The sequence below is a fragment of the Anabrus simplex genome, chromosome 1 (assembly GCF_040414725.1).
Source record: "Anabrus simplex isolate iqAnaSimp1 chromosome 1, ASM4041472v1, whole genome shotgun sequence".
Lineage (NCBI taxonomy): Eukaryota > Metazoa > Arthropoda > Insecta > Orthoptera > Tettigoniidae > Anabrus > Anabrus simplex.
This window is the reverse complement of record NC_090265.1, coordinates 1,492,784,393-1,492,811,418: the sequence shown is the minus strand read 5'-3', so window position 1 is coordinate 1,492,811,418 and position 27,026 is coordinate 1,492,784,393. Positions and strand designations below refer to the sequence as shown.

General features: G+C 38.0%; 1 protein-coding gene across 1 annotated transcript in view; it reads right to left on the bottom strand.

Annotated features, from left to right (window-relative positions):
* Smg5 (Smg5 nonsense mediated mRNA decay factor) overlaps window positions 1–27,026 on the bottom strand; it is a 358,955-nt gene that overhangs the window by 280,844 nt on the left and 51,085 nt on the right. The window contains exons 5-6 of the mRNA XM_067137979.2: window positions 14,929–15,032; window positions 7,112–7,331 (exon numbers count right to left, since the gene is read on the bottom strand). Of these exons, the coding sequence (XP_066994080.2) occupies window positions 7,112–7,331; window positions 14,929–15,032 (324 nt within the window). The remainder of the gene's footprint in view (window positions 1–7,111; window positions 7,332–14,928; window positions 15,033–27,026) is intronic.

The window sequence follows — 27,026 nt, the reverse complement described above, 5'->3', positions numbered from 1 at the left end:
GAGGCTTTAAATAACAATATTGAGAAGTATGGAATAAAAATCAGTGTGGAGAAGAGCAAAATAGTGGTGATGACAAGAGGAGAAAGAGATAGAAAAGGGATTGTTGGTATCAAGGGACAAAACCTTGAGGTTGTTAAATACTTCAAATATTTGGGAAGTAAAATAATGCAAGATGCCAGTTTGGATAAGGAGATCAGCAGGAGGGTACAAGTGGGAAATACGTTCTACCATAATGGAAGGAACTTGGTGTGGAGCAGAGAAGTTCCTATGTAATGTAAAGAGATAATGTACAAGTGGTACTGTACTATACCCCTCTATTAACGCATGCATCAGAGACTTGGACTTTGACAGCAAAAAATGAGAGTAAAATTCAGGCCAGTGAGATGAAGTTCCTAAAGAGTATGGTTGAGAAGACAAGGAGATATAGAGTAAGCAATGTTGAGATCAAAAGAGATAGGAGTAGAAAAACTGAGTGAAGATCGTTTGGACATGTTATGAGGATGGAGGAAGGAAGGATACCAAAACAAGTGTAAGAGGCTAAGATAAAAGGAAAGAGGGCATGAACAAGATGGAGGGACTCTGTCAAGAACAGTATAAGAAAAGAAGACTGAAATACAATTACTGAAGAGGAGTGATGGAAGGAGAGGCAACGGTGGAGAACTGCCATCAACACCCCGACCTGGTACGAGCTGGACAAGGGGAAATGAAAATGATGATGATCTATTAAATGTTCAATTACTCTAACAGGCAGACATGTCGATCCCTTCCAGCAGCTAAATTTATTAAATGACAAAGGCATCATAGAATTTTAAAAAGACAATTCCCTTCTTAACAGACCTGCCACATCCATTTTTAATCCTACTATCACTGGCGCATTATCCGTACCAAATACCGTAGAGACAATACGCGACACTTCCGGATTTAGCCTTGTTAAAATGGGAGACAAGCTGCAAGTGGCGCTCCTAGTGGCGTGACCTGAAAATTTGCGCTAAATTCAAATATCAATGGAAATGTATATACAGAAATGGATAAATAAATTACGTCTAGAAAGAAAGTGTTACTACTGCAAAGTTGCTAAAGCAATTCTGGATAAATGAATGAAGAATTATTTACCAGGTTATTATTTAAAGGCTGAAATTAGACATATAAACAAGATGTGAAATGGACTGCTGTGAATGGGCTTGATCTTTCATTTATGCATTGCTTTTTTAGCTTTAGCATTCCTACCTGAACGTTCACGGCTAGATTTGTCTTTTTTCTCATTTAAAAGAATTGTATCATCACATTAAAACACTTGTCAACAAAAATATTGGCACAATCCTTACACACATGATTCAATGAATTTACATTTAAGAGCTGGACAATTTTCCTTTTAACTTGAAGCCTACTAACAGAAAGAAAATCTACAAATTTAGCTTCAAAAACATTCCAACTTTCCCTATAAGCAATACTTGCCATAATGCCATTACATTACGGCAAACAAATTTGCATCATCATATTGTTTCAACAAATTATGTACATTTCTTAAATCACGCATATTTTCTTCAGTGCTTGACAATGCATTATGGTATTCCAAATGGGGTAACTTGGAACACAACCAGCCACACACATATGCATATGTATTTTCCTGAATTAAATCAAACCCACAGATCACACCTACAACAACATATTGGTATTGAAGATTAACTGCTGCACTATACAATAAAATAAGCTTATTATATTTTAACCAGTTAAAATGTGGGTCGTGCAGGTCAGAAGTTTTGTAAGTACTATAAAAATATCTTTGTAACTGGAAGAATATATATGCGAACACAGTATTTACTTACATTTTCTTGTCACGAGGGAAATGGCAGAAAGATTGCAAATCCTTCGGCACTTCATAGTTATTGCAGCCAAACACAGCACATATCTTTCCACTCATACTGAGAGGAGATATAAAGGAATGACACACGCTACTATTTACTTTGTCAACTTAATGCAAATGCATAAATAACGCCAAAAACTTCACAAACAAAGACACGTACTCTTATGACAGAATCAATAACTCCCCTAGATCTATGTTATACACAAATCATATAATTTCACGTTGGGGCCCGTGGTGTAGGTGTAGCGTGCCTGCCTCTTACCACGAGGCCCCGGGTTCGATTCCCGGCCAGGTCAGGGATTTCCAACTGGTTCTGGAGGCTGGTTCGAGGTCCACTCAGCATACATAATTACAATTATCTGACCGTGAGATAGTGGCCCCGGTCTGGAAAGCCAAGAATAATGGCCGAGAGGATTCGTCGTGCTGACCAGATGACACCTCGGCATCTGCAGGCCTTTGGGCTGAACAGCGGTCGCTTGGTAGGCCAAGACCCTTTGGGGCTGTTGCGCCAAGGGGTTTGGTTTTTAAAATATAATTTCATGTGTGAAACAGATGATACAATATTCCACAGGCTATAACATCTCACCCATAGGCTATTATGTAAAACTTCCAACACAAGCTAAATTAACCACCGACGATTTCAAGATGCTGGACACCAACTAAGTATGATCCAGGAGATAGTAAATATACTGTTATAGAGAATTATCAATAAATTATCGATACAATGCACAACTGCAGTATCAAAACACACTACAAAATACGTTCGATGAACGACTGGAGTTTGTCACCTCGCACTTTTAGTCCAAAATTACATGCTGGACTTTTGAAAAATCAGGGGAATTAATACGTTAAACGGGAGGGCGGGAGAAATGGTGTAAAATCAGAAATCTCCCGCCTAAATCAGGAGAGTTAGGTATGTTACTCTCCTCCTTCCCCCACTTTCCTCAATGGGTGGTGTAAATGAAAATGAGCACGCACTCTTTACTCGCAAATTTAGAGCAGGCACTCGCAATGAGGTGAATAAAAACCGCCTGTCGGAAGCATCACTCACAGCAGACCTGTGACCTTGAGCACACACTCCAGTCACTCGAGTAGCAGAGTGGGCGCTCCAGATTTCTGGTGAATAAAGATAAAGCAGGCACTCTTTCCGGTAAGCGCCTGCTCATGTTTCCTTGAGCTAACTCAGTAGGTGACTCCAAATGATAGTGTCAAGTTCTATAGCATGGCAGAGGTAATGGTGGTGGTTAATCGGAAAAGAAAATTATATAAACTTCGCAGAGAATCATCTCAACTTGATTACAGTGTTATAAAGATCCCGTAAGGAGCATGCTGAAGAGCCTACGTGGCTCAAACGGCAGCGCGCCGGCCTTTCACCTTTGGGTTCCGTGCTTCAAATCTCGGCCACTCCATGTGGGATTTGTGCTGGACAAAGCAGAGGCAGGGCAGGATTTTCTCCGGGTACTCCTGTTTTTCCTGTCATCTTTCATTCCAGCAGCACTCTCCAATATCATATATTTCACATATCTGCCAACTTTCAGAAATCAGAAATAGGAAGATTTTTAAGTCTTGGATTTCGTTGCAAATATTGCACCACGGTCTCGATGATAAAAGGACAACATAAAATGCATCCATATCTAGAGTTACAAGGCAAATTGACCATTAATTTTAAAATCTTATACTAAGAAAAAAATGGTTACAAGAAAATGCAACAAGCACGGGAAAAAAATGTATAATAATTTTCTTTATTTGTAACAGGAAAATTCAAAATTAAATTTTATAGGTATCTCTGAACACATGGAGATAATGTGTGTTATGTTCTGTGTCCACAAAGTGAAGAGAAAATACCAGAAACTGTAACCGACACATCTCTCTGAAATACACTCAACTCGTTAAAATTATGAACTAAGAATGGACACAAATGTACTCAAATACGAGAAACTACAACATACGAAACATCAATATGTCCCATACATTATTAACACGTGACTTCAACAGGGGGAAAAGCACATAACCACAAAAAAAATAAAAACACACGCGGCCTACAATACCAACGAAACTACGCACAAAAATTATGTTAACAGCGCGCAAACCCCACAATAAGAAACTCAATCTTTCGTCCCGATTTACGGAGTCATTAGCGCGTAGAACGCTTGTAACACGATTGTAGGACGATTGCCGTCCCAAATTCCCAGCTGTAAATACACACGATGCTGTAGTGACTGGGAAATACGATACCCGAAGGCGACGGACGATACACTCGCCAAATAAAGCATCAAATAAGTACGCTTGAAATTGAGGTTGCGTAAATTACTCAAGCACACAATTTATCCTAGGGGAGGAGTATTGACCGTACTGGAGATTATATTGCTCAAAAATAGGAAGAAGTAAAAATAAATCGGAAAACGAGTTAAAAAACGGAAACTTTCCGGGCAAATCGGAAGGGTTGGCAGGTATGATTTCATCTGTCAGTCTTTAATCATTGCCCCAGAGGAGCGCGACAGGCTTTGGCAGCCGGCACGATTCCTATCCTCACCGCTTCATTCATTCCATTCCTGACCCGGTCAGATGACTGGAAACAGGCTATGGATTTTCAAGGAGCATGCTGAATGGTTAGCGGAGCATTTTCTTGGGCACTCCAAAGTAAACAAGAGGTGATGCACTAACAAATGAAGAAAAAATGTAAATCTTCTTGTGTTATGTTGGAGACCCTAGGTTTCAGAGTGGAGTTGGTGAAGACATCTCTGAAAACTGTGTCAAAAATATTTTTGCAGGTTTTAACATGAACAGAAATGAAAGCAGATTATTAGATACAATTCCAACAAATGTTGCTTAGATGCAGGAAGCATGGGCTAAGTGGCAAGAACGTTTGAGCTTCTCTTATGATGTTGGAACTGTAGACTGTACTCATGTACAAATTCAGAAGCAACATGTTCATGAGAATGACTACATTTACAGAAAAGGCGTCCCTAGCATTAATGTACATGCCACTTGCAATGGAAAAGAAGAATTCAACCAGTGTAGATGTATCACGGCCTGACTCTGTCTATGACTCCCCAATTTGGAGGAACTCTGATATTTGCAGAGTTATGACGTCTCTGTAGGAAGTCGAAGGGATGACAACTTCTGCAGATCTTACGAGTTGCTTACGTCACGCCGACACAGATAGGTCTTATGGCGGCGATGGGATAGGAATGGCGTAGGAGCAGGAAGGGAGCGGCCGTGGCCTTAATTAAGGTACAGCCCCAGCATTTGCCTAGTGTGAAAATGGGAAACCACGGAAAAACATCTTCAAGGCTGCTGACAGTGGGGATCGAACCCACTATTTCCCAGATGCAAGCTTACAGCTGCGCGTCCTTAACCGCACGGCCAACTCATCCGGTCCTGCAGATCTGGCTCCTTAAAAATTTCATTCAATTGTCAATATATTATTTTTATCATAATTAATGTTTGTTATTTACGTTATAGGCCTACCGTTTTCCTCAATTTATTAATGCCATAATATTCAGGCTATGATATCCTACCTTTCAGACGGCCGATGGTAGGGTTATTCTCCCCCTGCATCAGATTCAAAGCCGCTTTTCCCAATATTTTAACGATATGCATTTGTTTCCCGTACGCTTTAATTCTACTTTATATTTCAGTCTTATTTTCATGTTTTGTAATGTTTACCAACAGTTGTTGGACGGAAATTCTTCTTCTCCTACTGATTTTCCCTACTTTGTGGGGTCCTGGATGCGAATTGTGTCACACATGTGGATTTGGCTCTGTTTTACGGCCGGCTGCTCTTCCTGACGCCAACCCTAGATGGAGGGATGTAATCACTATTGCGTGTTTCTGTGATGGTTGGTAGCGTAGTATGTTGTGCGAATATGAAGAGGAAAGTGTTGGGACAAACACAAATACCCAGTCTCCGGGCCATAAGAATTAATCAGAGGCGATTAAAATCCCCGACCCAGCCGGGACCCTCTGAACCGAAGGCCTCAATGTTGACCATTCAGCCAATCAGACAGTTGTTGGACGGAAATGTTTAAGTTAAATTTAGCGAGTAGTTCACACTGAACTGCATTTATTGCACTTGTTTTCTTGTGCTTCTTATCCGGTAACTGTGACTTTGAGAACATAATTGTATGTTCCTTTAAAATGGAGATAAAAGCGGACTGGAATTCCACATTGTTGTCTGCCATGTTAAGCATTGAACTACCCAGAAGTCATCGAAGTGTTATCACAGCCTAAGGTGTTATATACATTGCACGTGCACGACCTTGATCAGTGACACTGAGTGATGGTTCCAGACACTCGAGTGTATGCTATGTTTCCGCTCTATGTGGAGTGGAAGCTCATCGGCAGGGAGACACTCAGGCACTCAGCGACCACATGCTCACTCGCTTAGACTCATTTTTATTCACACCACCCCAATGTCTGCCTCAACTTAACTCCTGGGTAACACTCTACTCCAACCACCTTATTAGATTCCCTCCACTCCTGGTCTCCCTTAACTTCCCTGACGGCTGTAAAATCTACTTCCTCCTCCCTTCTCTCCCTCTCACGACCCTTCCTATCCTGTATTCCATGTTTCTCTTTCCTACCGTTCCCTTTCCTCTTGTCCTACTCCTCTGTAACACTTCCCTGTTCTCCATCTTCCCTCTGCTGTTTTACCTGCGGTGACTCATACAAATTCCAGACCAAGATTTCTCCTGAATTCACTTTCTGACAAGTACCCTTCCTCTTAAAATATTAGCCCAACTGTCTTCTACAACTTTGCCCCTTCCTTCCCCTCCCTCTTGCCTACCAACCATACCCTGTACTTTGATTGAGGGAGATCTACTTTCATTCCTGTCCTCCATTAAAAGCCTTATTATCTTCCCCAAACTCAGTATCTCTTAGCCCATTCTCCTTTAATTCCCCCTCACACCTACAGTACCTAAACATGCCTTCCTCAGCCATTCTTTCATCTTCTTCATAGAAATACATAGTAATTCCAAAATATTAACAGATATTAAACAGTGTATTCTATGAACAAATACCGAATTTACTCGCATATTGACCGCAATTTTTACGCCTATTTTAAGATATCAAAAAAAGGGAGTGTGGCTATTATACGGAAAATTTTCAGATAAAATATTGCTGATATCAATAACACATAAAATGAACCAATACACAATTAATAAATATACATTTATTATTTCACAACTAACACCAACATTATAAAACATGACAGAAAATAATGTGTGTCTACTAAGCACCCACCTGGTGTATATTACCAACAGAGGTCTTATCAAAAAACCACACATCAATCAGTAACAGGAATCTTGAGACAAAAGAATGAATCTTTTCAGTTGGAGTCATATTCTCAATTTTATCTTCGACACTGTCATTGGTACAATTCACTTCCAACCACTTAGAATTCTTATTAAAAATTCGTTGCAGATTGCCCTCTGCACCTTCAAAAGGCTCTGGGCATGTCAAGCTGAAAATAATATTTGAATATTCAAAATTATGGCTACAGCTAACAAGATAGTGTAAAAAAAAAAAAAAAAAAAAAGAAGCAGCTTAATTATATATCATTATCTCAATAAATAAATAAATAAATAAATAAATAAATAAATAAATAAATAAATAAATAAATAAATAAATAAATAAATAAATAAATAAATAAAGTGTACTGAATACATTAAAAATCACTTCTCTCATCAAGCACAACATATTGAAATAGGTTATTTTTTGTAATTGCAGCAGTAATGCAATACAGAGGAGATGAGTGACAGTGAGAGAGACAGATCACATCTCAACTAACAACAACTGTCATTCACTCGAAATAAACTTTCATACAGTACATATTGACCAGATATTAAGTACAAAACAAAAATGACCAACCGAGCACCAGTGGGATCCGAACCCACAACAGTCATTCAGTTCCTACAATGTTTATAAGTTTCAGAGGCTTACAACATAGTAGATCATCATATTATGTTTCCTTCTGGATTTTGCAATATTAAAGCATGCAAGGCCTACAATTTCAAACATCTCTCGTTCCTTCAAATTTTTTCCCCCTCATTTTGACTGTCATCATCTTCGTTATCTTCTTGATCAATACGGATTAAAGACAATGAAGCTTATTATAATATACCAACAATCATGACTATAGCCAGTTGGTTCATTACCACAACATCCAACCATATTTCCAAATTAGCACGGCTCACTGTTGATGGCCTCCGCAACGAAAATCTAAATCCATGGATATTTGCATTTAACTCATTCAGTAAACAGGTATTAGGCATAAAAAATGGCCAGCAAAGAAAGAGTTTTGTACATTCTCAAAACACAAGGATATTTGTAAACTGTGGATAGCTGGTGACTGAAAAGATGATATTGAATCCTACCACCTACACAATATCTTCACACTATTTCAAACAAGAGGATTTTGAAACAATGTCATTTTCTGTAATAGCCACCTTTTGGTTTATGGTGTGAGTTACTGTAGTCACGTTCTAGTTCGTGAACCATGGGCAAAGGCTGAGTGGCCTAGTAAGTGGCCCGGAGAGTTGGGATACCAGTTGCTATGGAATACGAGTGGGCATCTCGGACATACCTTGGGCTGAGTCAGCAAAGAGGATGATGATAATAATAATAATAATAATAATAATAATAATAATAATAATAATAATGTTATTTGCTTTACGTCCCACTAACTACTTATTAAGGTCTTCGGAGACGCTGAGGTGCCGAAATTTAGTCCCGCAGGAGTTCTTTTACATGCCAGTAAATTTACCGACACGAGGCTGTCGTATTTGAGCACCTTCAAATACCACCGGACTGAGCCAGGATCGAACCTGCCAAGTTGGGGTTAGAAGGCCAGCGCCTTAACCGTCTGAGCCACTCAGCCCAGCCAAAGAGGATGTGTCTGGATGAGCTGCACATAGGAGGGTAGAGGCACCAAATCCATAATAGATTATTTCAAAACCAAAAAGAAGGCGTATCAGAATCCAGATACTTTTTGATGATACAGGTTACTATCTGATCTGTAGTGAGCTAAGTTTCTCTAGTCCTAGGATAGAGAAAGTGACATCTGCCTGAAGGTGAACAAGGGGAGAAAATCTCCACAATAAGAAAATTAGACAAAAGTACATGGATGATTTGTGAAAAGTTCCAAACAACAGATAGTCAGAAGGTTGAGGTTATAGAAAGAGAATGGGTGGCATAAAGGGATGCTGTAGTACTAGCAACAAGGGAATGCTTAGGAACAACTGTATGCAAAACTGGGTGGAAATTTTGGTCGAACGGTGAAGTGAGAACAACTCATAAAAAGAAGGCATATCAGGATCCAAACAATGACTGATACAGGTAGGCAATTGAATGGAAATGAAAGAAACAGAGCAAAACAAATAACGGTTCAATCTAAGAAGTTGCCATGGGACGGTTTTCGTAATAACCTGAAAAGGCTTGATCAAGTGGCAGGGAAACCTTTCTGGACAGGAATAAAAAATCTTAGGAAGGGAGGGGAAAAAATGAAATGAATAGCAATTTGGGTAAATCAGGTAAACTCAAAGTAGATCCCAGGGAATGATGGAACAGGTGGAAGGAATGTTTAGAATATCTTCTCAACGTAAAAGGAAATCTCTCTCATGACATCGCAAACAACGAAGCTCATGGGGAGGAGGACAATGATGTCAGTGAAATTACACTAGAAGGAGTGAGAGGGCTGGTAAATAAACTCCACTGTCAGAAAGCAACAGAAACAGACGAAATTAGACCTGAAATGGTGAAATATAGTAGGAAGGCATAGACGACATGGCTTTATGGAATGGTAGTAAGATACCTTCTGATTGGACTAAAGCAGTAATTTCTCCTATATATAAGGAAAGGAACAACTACTGAGCTATTTCACTAAACAGTTTACCAGGCAAGGTTTTCACTGGCATTTTGGAAGGGAGGATGCGATCAATGGTTGAGAGTAAGATGGATAAAAACCTGTATGGTCTCAGATCACAGAGGGGCTGTCACGAATCAGATATTCAGTATGCACCAGGTGATTGAAAAATAGGAATAGATAGTTATGTTTATGTTTTGTAGATCTAGAGAAGGCATATGACAGAGTACCAAGGGAAAAAATGTTAGCTGTACTGGGGGATTATGGTAGATTGTTAAAATTTACCAAAGGCATTATGTTGATCAATAGTAGAATGAGTCTTTGATCAAGGTACTTACAGGGGTTAGACACAGCTGTCATCTTTTACATTTGTTGTTCATAGTTTACATGGATCATCTACTGAAAGATATAAAGCGGTAGGAAGGGATTTAGTATGATGGAAATGTAATAAGCAGTTTGGCATATGCTGATGACTTGTTCCTAATTGCAGGCTGTGCTAAAAGCCTGCAATATAACATATTTTAACTTAAAATTAGATGCAGTGAGTATGATATGAAAATTAACAAGTCCAAACCTGAGAGAATTGAATATCACGTTGGAAATACAAAATTGGAACAGGTAGATCATTTTTAGTATTTAGGATAATTTAGTGGCGCCCTGCACGGGCGGGATACCAGACACCATGCACGGCACCACCGCTAATTAAATCTACTGAGCCGCCTCTAACATGGTCGGATAACCTAACCGCATGTTAGGGCACCCCCTGTATCTACTCTAATGTAACTATTTATTCTACTACCTACATCTAATTAAAAGAAGAATTGGCTGGTCATGGTACCGCTCTGGTAAGGAAACTGCCCATCCAGCCCGTGATACCACTGCCCGCCACGCCTCGAGGGTCAGATGTCTGCCCCCACCTACACCTAGTTGGCAATGTGCTTCCCTTCCATTCTTTGCGTGGCGAATCACGAGGCGGAAACCATTCCATCATGTGACCCGTCATGCTCTTATCTACTGTCCCGCCTGCTGAATCCGAGCCACCTTTCTTACACATTGCCAGCACCCATCATTGACTCTCCTTTTTCACCACGTGCGGACATGCTTATTCTTTTCACCTTGGGGTGAGTCAGTCCCACCCCACCCTTCCATCTCTTATACCTCCCACTCCCTATCCCATATCTTTCAGTTTTCTCTTTCTCTCTTACACTCTACCTTTTGTCTACCTTATTTGCATCTTATTCTCTACATTTTATACACTGATTGGTCATTTTCTTCCACTATGTCCTACAGTTAATATTTGAACACTTTTTACAACACCGAACTTGCCAGCAATTCAACAGTTTCCTTACTTCTCACAGCAGTTCTTCCAGCTTATTTACATCTCTTAGTCTAAAAACCACTCACTAATTGCACATTTCTTTTAACATTACCAACTCAATGATTATCCATCTCTTTACAGTTTCCTTTCTCAACTTACTTTCACCTAATTTCTTTATAACAAGGTTTTCCTTCCTCATCCTTATCTAACAATTACCAACTCATCTCTTAATACAATCTTTTAACAATATCTACAAGCTTCTTCTTATTATGTCTACATTATCTATAATATAACACATTTTTCTAACTCTTCCTCATCCATATAAATCTCTACATTATCTGTAACATAATACATTCGACTACATCTTATTCACCCCTATCTAGCTATTACCTATTCGTCTCTTAATACAATCTTCTACCAATATCTACAATTTTCTTCTTATAATACATTCTTTTACCAGTATATACAGATCTCTTCTTATTATATATAAACTAACATTTTTGTCTAAATCTTACTTCCCATTTCTCCAAAACACCATTCAACCTGTTATTCCCTTAATTTCTCTAAAAATCTAGCTCTAACCGCATTTAAATATTTTGATATATTTCTACCTCTTATCCACTCTCTGCACAGCCATGATGTCATCTTATAACACTTTTCTACTTTTTCTATCTCTTTCTTATTCAACACTTTCTTTTTGATCTACTCTAACGCACTACACTGGTTAAATATATGCAGGTTCGAACCTCCCTCCCCACATAAAATACATCTATCCTTATTTTCTCGACCTACCCATCCCCTGTTTTTCGGAACTCCCATTACCCACCAGTATAAACCTATTTTACCCCTTCTGCCCTCAAATTCGATTCTCGGGTTCGATGTTTCCACCAATTTGTTTAATACTGATAGCGAGTCTCTTTCCCTACATTCCATTATTAAACTCTGTCTTTATATATCTGCTACTCTCCTATTACCCTTTTCCATACCCATTCAGGGTGTCCACCAAATCCAGATTTTAAAATTCCCTGACATTTCCCTGTATTCCAGACATAAAAACCAGTTTTTTCCCTGACACATGATAACAAAAAAAATAATTATAAAGGAAGTGTCAGTAATATTCAAACACATTTTTAAAACTTAACATCCAAAAAAATAAATGAGCAAGTAATGTGCATATTAAAACTTGGAAGTTTAATTTAGTCTGATTAAATTCACTTTATGGTTTTTTTAAATGTATTACCATTACTGCTTCAGCGAAGAAACTTCTTTGTAGCCACCAACGACTCGAGCTTCTGCCATCACCCTCCACTTCTTTTCTACTTCTTTCAGCAACAAAGCGGCCTCTTATTTTTCTGCAAAGAATCTTCTAATTCCAATATTTCACGTTTCTCCTTTAGATTTTGAATGTACAAAGCATGAGCACTCCTTGCAGCATGGAGCATGTTCTTATTAATGGAGACCTTTTCAATTCCACCAGGGTTTGGGATGGAATCATATATTATTCTTTGTGCTACAAGGGATACTTGTAGCATGTTCTCTACTATAATTTTTTTATTAACTGGAAAACCACATTCAAGTGAAGCATTTCCATGAAACAATATTAGTATCATTTTGAGAAATGAAGCCAACTTTTCTGTTTACAAATTTACTATTGAAAGAACAGTGCAAAGCCAAAAGTGATCTAACCTCTCGTCTTTAGAATACAAAGAATTCACTTCTTTCAAAGTATCATTCTCACAAACAGAAGTGAACTCCCTTTGTACATGAATGGCTTCATTACCCGAGATCCATTTGTTTTCAACAAAGGCATTTAAAGCTATCCTTAGCAGTCTGCTGCTTAGAGGCTACTTGGCTACACTTGGATCGAAACAAGAAATTAATTCAGTCAGTTTATATGCTAGCGGTGAGCAGATGTGGCCAACAGCTGGAAACTGCAGATGATGATGATGATGATGATGATGATGATGATATGCCAGCGGTGACCTTTCCAGTAACTATTTGCACAAAGCTACCATTCCTCTTAGACAATCTGTGCAAAACACTAATATATCTCTATCATTTCATCCAGGATTGCCACGAAGTGCTGCTTTAGCAGCATAACCTATGTCAATTTTAAATGCAGGCAGAAGATTTTCTTTACTGTCTAAATACATTTTAGGAGAATTTCTGAAGACTGCAGTGACTCAGACTTAACAAACCTTGTCATGATATTTATCATCAATGAAAGATTCATACAGGAGTGATGCAAATGGGAAATCTGTCTGAAACTTTTAGGAATGGTTCCAAATCTCCAACAAGTGATAATAAAAATGACAACTTAGCCTTAAGAACCTTATCTTTAAGTGAAGTTGATACTATTTTGAAGCTGTTACAGCTTGGGATTTTCTTGTCTCTGTTTGTTCCTTCCACATATGTTTCGACATTAGGTAGGATATCTATAGCATGTTCAATGACTTGAAAATTTTCAAGCCATCTTATAGCACAATATTTCGAAGGAAATACGTCTGAACCTGAATAATGTATATAATCAGCACGACTTGCAGGAGCGTAGCAAAACAAGAAATGAAGAGCACGAAGAAACTCTGCAATATTCCACTGGGTTTCTTTTACTGCCATTTTATATGAATTGTGCACAGTATGCAAGCCACAAGATCAAATGTTCAACAAAATAGGAGCATCTAGATCATCTAATAAATTACCAAAATCCTGACGGAACTTTTTATTAACATTTGGACCATCCACTGAAATTTGTAATTTTTTTAGATAGTCCTTGCTGTGCTTGCAAAAAACCATTTAACAAATCTGAGGAGGTAGAGTGACCAAGAAACATGGAATCAAAATAAGAAGTGCATACTTCATTAGTATCAGGATTGAAACAATGAACTACAAGATCCATTTGGCCTATCTGAGAAACTTTATTCAGTGACTCATCAAACCCAACTTACTACCCATCTCAAGAACTTGTTTATGGAAATAGAGAGCCAAACCATAAGTGATTGTATATGCAACTTTTGTTCTGTGCAGTTGAACTTTCGAAGCTGTTTCAGAGTCTGGAAACATTACTGGAAAAAACTGAGAACGCAATATAGCTCTAATTCATCGAGCTCACCATTCCCCAACAACACAGAATATTCAATAGCAAGCAGATCAAAACATTGAAAATTCGATCGATCAATCATATAGCTATTGATATTATTGATTACTTCACATTCGAGATCACACTTTAACTTTTCATTAAAATTTATTCCTGGCATAAAAGACATGCCCTAGATTAATGTTATAAAAACTGAAAAATGTGTTTGTATTACACGGATAAATACGGTATGTCAATTTTATCTGGCAGAAGAATGAATTTCCAGATTTTTTCCTGAATTCCCTGACATTTCCAGGTTTTCCCGTTAATTATCGAATTCCCTGACATTTCCGTGTTTCCCAGGTTTTCCATACGGGTGGACACCCTGCCATTCTTTCCTCTCCCCCATCCTGCAACACCCTAGATCCCCTAACCCTAAATTTTGTAATTTATTTTTACACTTATTCACCCAGTAGCCTTCGTTTTCCATACTTTTCTGGAACCTATATACCTCTTGTATTCCACATGCACCGACTGAGATTTGAAACTGGGATGCAGTATTGAAAGGCCGATGTCTAACCATGTCATCAATCCCTTAAACTCTCAGAACATTGAGAAGCTTAAGGATACTTTCTCTCAAAGCAACATATGTATTTTTCATCTAACCAGTGTTATGTGGCTGGAGATGTCAATAATATACGAAACATGTACCACTTTTAACCAATAAGTTGCCTTAAGCAACTAATGTATCGACAAAGTGGAAAATAAAAAATACTTAGTTGTGAACTTATGAAGTTTGATCTTACCATCGCATGTAATGATAAGCAGCATCCACGCTATAGTTTTGGTTTCCAGATAATGTTCCAAGTTGATTGTGAGGCATACCAATTTCCGAATTCATGTTCAATGCCTGTAAATAGAAAATATTACATGGAAAAGATATAAAAACAAATAAAGTCAATATATATAAATTACAAAATTTGTCTGCCTTTTGTAAATTACAGCATATTGCATTTTCTGTCAATGAGTTTCAGACAGTTTGATAATGACCGGTAAACAAAATTGACATTCTTCTAGCATTGTTGGCTTTAGCACAAGTATGGCTATGTGAACTGAAATTAAAGTCAGTATTTGTACATATTATACATACACTTCAAACCATTGCTATACTACATCACCGTAACACTCATTAAAAATGGCTACGGCATTAATATGATACCATGACAAACAGAAATGAATAGTGTGATGACTCCCTCTGAATCACATGTTAACAAGACGGTGTACATGCCTTCACTGCCTGCAGCGTTCCTTTCAATATAAAGGCAAAGTAGGTGCGCTTTTTGTCAGCTTAGACCGGAAGTGCGTAAACAGTTTCTGGTCTTTTTCGATAATTTTATACTCGCAAAATATTTGGTGTTAACTTTTTGTGAACTGAAAAGTGAAAAATATTAAGTATTTGAAAAGTAGGACATATACTTCGGTATACACATCAATTTACTGCTGCATAAGAATATGCCAACAACTTGCTATGTCCCGGGTTACAAGTCGGGTTGTGATAAACAGTCGAATGAAAAGCTTTTTTTTTTTTTTTTTTGTTTTTTGTTTTTTAAATATCCCAAAGGATCCCAATCTGTTCTCCAAGTGGTCGAAGGCTACTCCACGACAAGATCAGCGTTTTGAGTGATAAAGTTGTGTCTGTGATCTGAATTTTACTGCCGAACTTATCCAAAACAATGACAGTTTCATTATTAAGGTGAAAAAGTGGAAATTCCAAGATGCAAACTGGATCCCACAGCAGTCCCTGACTTTCCAAATCTTCCATTATATTTATCCTGAAATATCCTAGTAAAAAGATGTCCTCATTAAAGCCAATTTTCTAAATCAGACGTTCCTTCCACTCATGATTATTCCATACTGAACTCCTCTAGTATTAGCTCTGTATACTCTAGTGCTGGTGATAACACAAAGTTAGTGCTGATAATCAGCAGGAATTCATCTTAAAAAAGAGAATTATGGATCTCCAGAGGAAGTTAGTAGTAAGATTCATGATTAAGCTGAGCATGTTAACATAAATTAAGTAGCTATGAAAGAATTACGTGTGTATGACATGCATATTTATAAGAATAATATGGCAAGCTTGCAGAGGTTTAATATGTTTACTGTGATATATTTCGCAGCATGTACACTAAACAGATGACTTTTTTTTTTTAAGATTTTAACTGATAGTTGCTACAGAGTTACAAATGCAGTCGTTTTCGCGGCGAATTACTGAAAGAACACTTCGTGCAACAAAGCACAAATGTTTGAGATATTGATTAAGTTACTGACGAACCAATTTCTGAAGTAATGTTCTTATGTCATTATTATCTGTAAAATATATCCTATGTATTTTGCACAGATTACTTTCAAAACATGAAACACTATATCTTAATTTGCATCAGACATATATAGCACATAAATACAGTCATCAGTCAGTAAACACACGTACAGTCCTGAAGCATGACAGTAATGAATACATGGTTTCAAATCATTTATTTCAACTGTAAATTCCAAATTGAATCACATCAATTCCCATTTAGAAACACATGTTCAGAGACAGCTGATCCCCTTCTATCTAGACCAGCGCCGCGTAGTGAAGGAACATATCAACCAGCACAAGTCGTCACACTATACATTTCTATTCGTTCTGATGATACAAATGATTGTGAACCTCTTTGTCCTATTGAAGCACGATTTGTTGGGAATAGTTATTTGGGAAAATGTTGGTTTCCATAGTCAACCCTTGATTGTACCTTATGTACATTTCCCTTCTCCTAAAATTAAATAAAGTGAGACTTCCATAATAGTGGATTGTCATCATGTGATTAACTCATAAACCCAATAGTGGCCAATTATTTTACTGCTAGATACTTCTCACCTTCACTGTTTCAGACAACAGTATTTACACGTTGTATAGCCTATCGGTGCGTACTGGCTCCACCCTATATTCAAGATGATAAATTCTCGGACAAAAAAAAGTTTCTTGGAATTTCACATGATGATGAAAGCAGATTTAGTCTGGCTAGGTCATCCTCATTACAATAACGGAATGGACCGTGGAGTCAGCGACTCAACACCGAGTGTCAAGTGGCAGTAAATTGACTCCCTAACCGCCAACAGCTTTGGGCTAATGATTCCTTTTAGATGGGGTGATGGTCCCTTAGGTGGAGAGAATGCCATCAGAACCCATCATGCAGCATCTGTTCTTCATGTTAAGGTTGATTGCAAAACATGTCTGTCATGACAGGAGCGGCCTAGCTTAAACCTGGTAGTAGGTTTAAAATACCTTTGGGAGAGGTGATCCCATTGTAATAAGAGCCTACTACAATAAATTGATGAATTTTATCTTATTCTAATATCTGTGTTGACAAAATATCCAATTGTCAAGTGAAAAGATCCAATTATTCAACACCTTTTTTTAAATATTACATTTAATTATGCATTACTTTCATTGAATACATGATTCGTCTCCTATAGGAGACATCTTCAGTTTCTTTGAAAACTTGACTTAAAATTGCAAAGATAATAATCACATTAAGAACACACAAATCATTATTTGCAAATATAGTTTTTAAAATTATTAAAGTCTTTATTCTTGCAATGAATTGTTGGAGTTAATAGTCTGATACATCCCGTTACCATATGCAACAGTAAACGGTACTACCTGTGACTATCTGGCCAAGGGTTGGGGGGGCTGTTACCAAACCTGACAAACTACGGGATAACCAATAATCATGGACAGAGGAGTTCACCCTTAGGGGGCTTGTGGAAGCCTGTGTGTAGGAAATGACACATAAATTCAACAGAAAGCTGCTGCCTCTTTGCATTATTGAAGCAAGATTTATTGGGAATAGGTATTTGGAAAAATGTTGGTTTCCATAGTCAAGCCTTGATTGTACCTTATGTACCTTTCCCTACTCCTAAAATTAAATAAAGTGAGACTTCCATAATTGTGGATTGTCATAAAGTGACTTGCCGATGTGGCAGGGGACTGATAAAGGCTAAAGGAGATAACATTAACAGAAAATCTTCTCCAACATTAGGCCTAGCAAGTCAGTTGGAGAGTAAATGCAATTACTTTCAACACTTATACGAGCAAACAAAGAACTCGGAGCAGACAACAGCACCCGCAGACCCACGCCAGGTATGATGGCTTACAACCTGATGACAGGCCAGGCCTTGTGATAGTGCAGCAACCCTGGAGAAGACAACACACCCGAATAAGAACAATCAATGTACTGAGTTTGACTGGGAAATGTGAAAGTTAGTGGACATCATGGAGATAAGGAAAATAACAATCCTAGGACTGAATGAAACTAAATGGAAAGGTAAAGGGAAGAAAGAGTTGAAGACGAACTATACTCTCTAGTGGAATGGTAACAATAGAGAGATGAGAAATGAATTAGGATCGATATTGGCAAAAGAGTTAGATGGTATTACAGAAATTCAGTACATTAATGAGAGGATTATGCAACAGTTCACCCTAGGGAAGGAGAAACTGACACTGGTGCAAGAGTGTGCCCCTCAGACAGGTTGCAGTCAAAATGAAAAGAACAAGTTTCTGGAGACCTAGAAGCGACCATCAGTGAAAAGAGGTCAATCATAATCGGGGACCTCAACGCACAGCTTCGGACAGATAGGAATGGCTATGAGAAGATGGTGAAACCATATGGCTGTGGGAAAAGGAATTGAGAAGGGTAACATCTCCTAGACTTCTGCATAAGAAACTGTTTGGTAGTAAAAATCAGTTGGTTCGACAAAGGAGACAGTCACAAGATTACTCAATACAGCTGGGATAGATACAGCATGATGGTAATTGACTATGTCATTACAGATAAAGAAAAATGTAGACTAGTAACTGATGTCAAGGTGATTCCAAGCGAGAACCTCAATAGCAACCACCGGCTACCAGGAGCAGATATGAAAGACATTAATGTACCAAAGATTACCTAAGGTGTGGGAACTATAACAAATTGGAAAGACTGTCAGGACTGTATAACAGGACAAATGCCTACAGAAGAAGTGGAGAGTGGTAAGGTAGAATGGACAAGATTTAAAAAGACTTTAATAAAAAATGTGCCGGCCCCATGGTGTAGAGGTAGCATGCCTGTCTCTTACCCGGAGGCCCAGGGGTCGATTCCCGGCCAGGTCAGGGATTTTAACTAGGACCTGAGGGCTGGTTCGAGGTCCACTCAGCCTATGTGATTAGAATTCACGAGCTATCTGGCGGTGAGATAGTGGCCCCGGCCTAGAAAGCCAAGAATAACGGCCGAGAGGATTTGTCGTGCTGACCACCGACACATCGCTTGGTAGACCAAGGCCCTTCAAGGGCTGTAGTGCCATGGGGTTTGGTTTGGTTTTAATCAAAAATTTAAAAAATGCAATAAAGGTTTGCAGGAAGACAAGTGCAAGAGTAAGGGAAAAAGAGGCACCCTGGTGGAATAAAAGGGTAAGATCCTCAATAAAGGAAAGGAACACAGCACAAAAATGAGACAGAGAGAAATCCAAGCCAGAACAGGTAAGGGAGGAAGGGAAGATCAGAGACCTCAAGCAAGTTTACCAGAAGAAGAAAATGAGTTAAAAGAGGAGAAGATAAAGTGCTGGAAGAAATTTAATCAAGAACTGGAGGAAGACAGCAGAGACAATATAAAACTATTGTTCAGAGTGATCAAAAACAAAAGGAATTCAATTGAAACCATCAAAGCAATTGATGACCCCAATGGAAACCTTGCCAGGAAAGAAGAGGACATCAGAGAGGTTCTGAGGTATCATTTTGATGACCTGTTGAACATGGCAGTCATAGCTGCTCACCGTACATCGGACCACGAGGATCTGACATCAATGACAGTTACGTGTACAGTGAATAACTTTGTGCCATGCTTCATGAGTGAATTGCAGCACACACATCATATTGATATAAAATTATTCAGAATTTAATGTTCTTTCAGGTCTAAGAGTAAAGAAGAAAGACGTAACAGTGTCTGATCTTTCTGTCATTTAAAATTATAATTTAAAAAAAAAAAATATTTTCAAAGTTTAATTCTTTTCTTGGGCTGTACCAATATCAATCAATCAATCAATCAATCAATCAATCAATCAATCAATCAATCAATCAATCAATCAATCAATCAATCAATCAATCAATCAATCAATATACTAGAGGCTAATGCCTTGTCGATGCAGCCACTCCCTTCTTTCATTGGCTGTTCATTTCAGTTCCATGTGATTGTCACAACAATACGTCCAAGGTAAATTAATTTCTGAAATGCTCATAGTTTCCTGTATTAGTGTGATGTGTTAAACTGTTTACGTGTTGATTTTTTGTAATTTGGTTTGGAAAATCACAGAAATTAGTTTCAGCTTTTTCAAGCAAACCCTTGCAAATAGGCTGAGTGCGAAAGGGTTAAAATGTTTGTATGAATTTAGCAATCACATATATGTTTGGCTATTTCTAAAATTCACTATTGGTCTTATGCGCATATTTGTTTATGAACTTTCAGTAATGTTCTCAATGTGAGTAAACCTGCATTAATATTGATCGAGCTATGCGTGTCTTTGGAATCGAGTAAAAAGCCTATATTGTTTAACATTTCTTTTAGTTTCTTCTGTATGACATTTGTGGAATCTTTCTTGTCTTAACCCGTGGAGTAGCATTTGTGGAATCTTTCTTGTCTTAACCCGTGGAGTAGCATTTGTGGAATCTTTCTTGTCTTAACCCGTGGAGTAGGGCTCACTTCAGGTGACGCGGCCAGAGCGAGGCTGCTGGTGGGTGCACGTCATGTGAAGCGCTGAAAGTTTTTATTTTTAATCTCCGTTACAAAACAAGCAGTAGGTTTGAAATTTTTTCCATATGTTCCGAGAGGTGCTGCCATCTGACAGAAAATTTTTTCACCTTCATATATCTAAGCGGTTCTCATCTGGGAATACCCTTGTTATTTGCTACATAACTGCGTAGCGCAAGAACAACCTATGTGGCGCTTGGCGAGAAGCTCAGTCAGTGTGCTGCGTGGAGTGTAGTATTGCGTGTCTCAGTGTGAATGTTTTCAGCTCTCATAAGTTGTTTTGTAGTTATATAAATACCTCTCGTGATTTTTTGTTTTAATTCTACATGTAGCATTTCCTATATGTTATGAACATGTCCAAAAGAATTGTAGATCTACCAAGTGATGATATATGGGATATTCTCAAACTCAGTGAGGAAAATAGTTGCAGTGATTCTAGTTTAGATAGTAATGGTGAAACTATCCCGCTATTAGATGCACCAAGCATGAGTGCTTCTGTCGGAGTAGGCCTGCTGCCTAGATGACGCGGACAGGTGTCGAGTTCGAGCTCCGATGAGAGTAGCGAGTCAGAAAGTAAGAGCGATTTGCTTCCTACTCCGCCTAGTGACTAAGTTGTAAGGGAATGTACAAGAGCCCGATTTCCAGCTACATACCAAAGTGGAATTAGGGCGAACTTTTAAATAAAAAAGAACCGGACGAAATATTTTGAGCATTTCATTGATGATGAACTGCGCAAACTTATTGTAGAGCAAACTAATCTGTATGCTCAGCAGTCAATACAAGCTAGTATAGGAACAGCAAAAATGAAAAGAAGCAGGGAGAGGGATTGGGTTCTTACTAACAAGAAATCTTTTTTCTTCAGGGTATAATTCAAAAGCCAAAGCTATCTCATTATTTTTCACGTTATAGATTGCTACACCCATGTTTTATGAGACCATGTCCGAGAAACGTTTTTTCCTTCTCCTGAAATGTTTACATTTCTTAGATAATGAGGCTTACGATTGGCAAGTATCCCCAAAACTCAACAAAGTGAAGCCAGTTTTAGACATTTAAAAAAAAAAAATATTTAAATTCAAAATGCTATTTGTTTGGGGCATCGAGCTATAGAGATCTTTTGCCTTTACTTCCACCATGTGATATGAACCTGCGTGTAATTGGAATGGAGGAAGTGTAGATTGTTGAATGTGAGGAAAGGAACGTTAAGGATGACACAAACACCCAGTCCCCAGGCCAGGAATATTAATCATTTACAACTAAAAAACCCTGACCCAGCCGGGAATCAAACCTGGGGCCGCCGGGTGACAGGCAGACGCGTTGCCCTCTACACCACGGAGCCAGACAGTTTTAGACATTCTTGTACAAGAATTTAAAATTTCCTATTTGCCAGATGATAGTCTATCAACTGACGAAAGTTTACTCCTTTGGAAAGGTCGCTCGGGATGGATAATGTACATTCCGAAGAAGAAAGCTCGTTTCAGAATGGAATATTTTAAATTATATGAGGCTAAAACAGGATATATGTGGAATATCCTGTAGTACACAGGCAAGGAAAATGAGCTAGTAAATGAGGTTTGTGGGGTAAATATTTCTCAGTATACCAAGTCCTCGAAAGTTGTGTTTGCTCTAGCCGAACCTCTTCGATCAGTTCAACGAGCTTCAGACAGACGCTGTCAGTGCTGTAAAATCTAACAGAAAAAATCTTCCGAAGGACGTCATGGGGAAAAAGTTGAAAAAAGGGGAGGTGGCTTTTGCCTATAAAAACAAACACATGGCCTTGAAGTGGAAAGACAAGAGAGATGTCTACATGCCGAGTAGTATTCACGACGCGGAAATGCGCACTGTTCTAAACAAGAAAGGAGAAACCAAAGAGAAGCTGGTCGTATGTACTGAGTACAACGACGAGAAAAAGAATGAAGAAATATTACCACAAGATTTTTAGACACCTACTGGACATAACAGCGTTCAATGCTTTCAAGATATACAATAAGCACGGCGGTAAATTCACTCAACTGAAGTTTCGTATTCAAATTGTGCAGAAACTATTTCAGAAGTATGCGAATGCTACCCATAACACAGCTTGCAAATTCGGTCAGTGATACCCGCACCCACTGACTTGTCAACTCGATTCTCGGGAAGGCATTTTCCAGATTTCAATCCAGCTTCAAAATCAAGACTGCATGCAAATAAGAGATGCGTTGTTTGCATGGTGAAAGGCCAGCAGCGGGACACTCAATATTGGTGTGTAGTTTGCAATGTCGCTTTATGCCACTCTCCTTGCTTCAGGCTATACCATACAGCTGAAGTATGAGCATTGCAAATATGCCAGTGAGTCTCAATTCCATGCTCGGGGAATTTGAGAAGCTCGTAGTCTACACTCGGTGACCGTTGTACAATCTGTGTGCCGGCAACTATCACTGACCATCCTGAAATAGCTTTTTCAATTTTTTCTCCAGTCATTTGTTATAGCTATTGAGCTTAAATAATTAGTGTAAATAGTGTTGAAAAATGTAGTGTAATTTCGTATAATGTGGTGACAAAATTATGATGAATGAACTCATGGATTACTCGCTGCCCTCTACAATGGCAAGTTATAGGCCTACGTGGTGAGTATATTTATCTATTTTATTTCAAGAAAATGTGATATTTGAGTGAATGTGTCTCTATTATTTGGAATATTTGATAATTTTTCATTTGTTACGCATTTCAACAATGAATTAATATAAGCAACACAAATAATACTCCGAATCGGAGTAAATATGAAATGCCACATATGCAATTTTTGCACTGACACTGGATGAATTGAAAAATTTTAATTGTAAATAATAACGCCATTTACACTGCAACATATAATTTTATGATAAGTTTAACATAATATAATATTTAAGCAGGTGTAAGTTGGCAAAAACTTTCTTTTTTAAAGAAAAATTTTACTGAAAATGATTCCCCACTATGCAGGAATTCCTCGTTTATGACCTCCCCACTTAACGGATTAAACTTCTTGCTTCTTAGGAACTCCTCTGTCTTCTAGTTGATTTTACAACAGAAAGTCCAATCGTAATCAGCTAGAAAGTTGTTAGTCATTTTAGAGGCATTTTCAATAAACAAAAGGAGCTGCTATACAAAATTTTAAATTGTACACACACATATTGTTTTTAAAGACATTCTCAGAATGTTAAGAAGAAGAGATGCTTATTTTATGTAAATTTTGTTTTTTTAATTTTAAATATTTTATTTAGATGACAATTTTTTGTATTTTAATTATAACTTATTTATTTTTATTTATTTTATTACTGATGTCTTTATTTGTGGCGATGTTAGGGCTCTTGGCCCTCTCTTACACTTAACCACATTATGCGGCTTGATACTGAATACAAAGTTAATAATATAACATAAAATAGACTAAAACAAAAATATCTACATCCTGGAACTATTTACTCAAGACATTCACTCACACATTCACACATAACTACATGATATAGCCTACGTATTCAAGAGGAAATCTTTAGACTATCTTTTGAAGGTAATTAATCAGGAACAATTTCTAATTTCAGGGGTAAAACATTCCATATTCTAGCACCCGACACAAGGAAAGAATTACTGAAGGCAGATGTATGATGTGAAGGTATTGCAATTGTTGACCCAGATCGCGTGTCACGGTCATGAAAGGAAGATAGAAAGCAGAAATTACTGGACAGATATTCAGGTACAGTAGAAGTCCGCTATAGCGAGTACGGCATATAACGAGAACTCTGTTATAAAGATCGCTTTTGTGCGTCCCTTCAAAATTCCTATATTAAACTGCGTATTATCCTTCGGTTACAGCGAGAGCCCTTTCACTGACGCATCCGTTATTATGAGCGATTATGTGCGCTCGATTTTTCCGTTGCCGATATTTATGCACCCAGATTTATGCATTAGATCGATCATCTTCGATACCGTATCGTTTCTCGCTATGCACACCAGCGAGCTCTCTCGTCGACATTCGAAGGCAATGTCGGAGTCGATTAGTAATACCCGTCGACTGCTCTTCCGCAAGGAAAATGAAAGAGAACATGTTTTCGTAATAAATGCATAAATAACGTGTCCGATAACCGTTGTTATCTCGTTAAATATAATCGCTTAATTTTAATGCTAAATACCGAAATTAAGTAAGAATGAGATAGGCCTACACCACAAGATATGGCAGAGTGCGTCATTGATTACGAGGTTAGTTTATATTTTCTCGCGTCCGTTAAATTACGGAAAGGCTATTACCATGTAAATTTATGACGAGTAGGTTCTCTACTAATGGAAACAAGAGAGGTCCACCTATTCAATACCATATAATGTTATAAGAAAAATTATAACATAATATTATACTCGGTACCGGTTTCGGTGCTGGTGTGCATCATCATCAGCCAAAAATAAGAAAAATATACATAGACAAAGTTACAACAAACAATGCATAAAGTACATAAAATTTTACAGAACTGGCAACACCTAATTAAAAATGGGATCCATAAACATTAACCTATGACTTAAACTTAAAAAATAGCACCAACTGTCTTAAAACTATGAATATACGTCCTCTTGATAAAAGTCCTCTGAATCTTAAAACATTAAACCATGTGCGAACAAAAACCAATGTTTCACTATCATGAAAGTCCAAGAGCATAATTTTTAACATTGTAAGAACATATGTGTAAAAGGTTTACTTGCTAAACATTCACCGAGTATTAGAGTAACCAGTAGCTTAAAAATGCGTACTGCACAAAAAATGCATTCAGTGGCCCGCAACAAGGATGCTTTAAAGAAGCCAAAGATGAAATTGTGAGGTATGTGCACAAAAATGCAAGGGCGGAATTGCCATTCCGCGGCGCAATAAACTCGTTCGTTGACTTTCAAAGTCCGCGATTAAGACCTATACATCGCTAGCCACTGAAGTTGGCCAAATCCGGCAAGGATGACGTGCGTGTAGCGGCAGCCAGTTATATCTGACGCTGAGTGAAAGTAACAGTTTTCTTCTTCTTCTTCTTCTTTTATGACCACATAGGATCACTTTAGTCAGTCCGTCGTTCAGGTCTCTTTGAAGGGATTGTTCGGGCTTTGCGGTCCTCCCAGTACTTCTTCAGACGCTCCGATCTTCGTGCCCTTTCCTCAGTTGAAAATGTGCGTGTTGTTGGTTTGTTTTGTGTAAGGGTAAAGCGGAGGTTTGTATTCTTGAGTTTTGTATTCAATTTTATCTTATTTTTGGTGTCTTCTGTTGTAAGGCCTATTTCCTTCAGATCCTCTCTTACTTCTCTGATCCATTTACATCCTGTTGTGGTATTTTTTGAGACGAGATTGTGTTGTACTAGTTGTTTCAGAAGTCTCGAGTCCTGCATCCTCATGATATGTCCAAAGAATCCCAGTCTCCTCTTACGCATAGTATCTGTAATGGGTTCTAGCTCTTTGTACACGACTTTGTTAGGTATTAACCGCCACTGTCCATCTTTCTGATATTTTTTGTTGATACAGGTTCTTCCAATCCTCCTTTCAATTTTCTGAAGTCTGTCAGTCTTTGATTGTTTATTCAGGTAAAAGAGTGTTTCTGCTGCATATGTAGCTTCCGGTTTTATAACTGTGTTGTAGTGTTTTATTTTTGTATTTATTGATAGACATTTCTTTTTGTAGATATCCCATGTTAATTTTTGTGCTTTAGCTAATCTATTTGTTCTTACTTGGATTGAGATTTTTTCATTTAAGTTATGTGTTATTACTTCTCCAAGATATTTAAACTGAGTTACTATTTTGATTTTATTACCATTTATGGTGACTTCTTTTAGCTGTGTTGGTTTTTGGGGCATAATTTCTGTTTTTTCAAATGATATTTTGAGGCCAATTTTATTTGCAATGTTTTGAAGTTCTGATATCTGGGTTTTTGCTTCTTTTATGTCCACTGCTAGTAATGCTAAATCGTCAGCAAAACCCAGGCAATTTGTTTTGATTTTTCAGCCAATCTTTATTTTGGGGGGACATTTTCTAAACCATTCCCTCATTACCATTTCTAGAGCACAGTTAAATAATAGTGGTGAGAGCCCATCTCCCTGCCGTAGTCCAGTTTT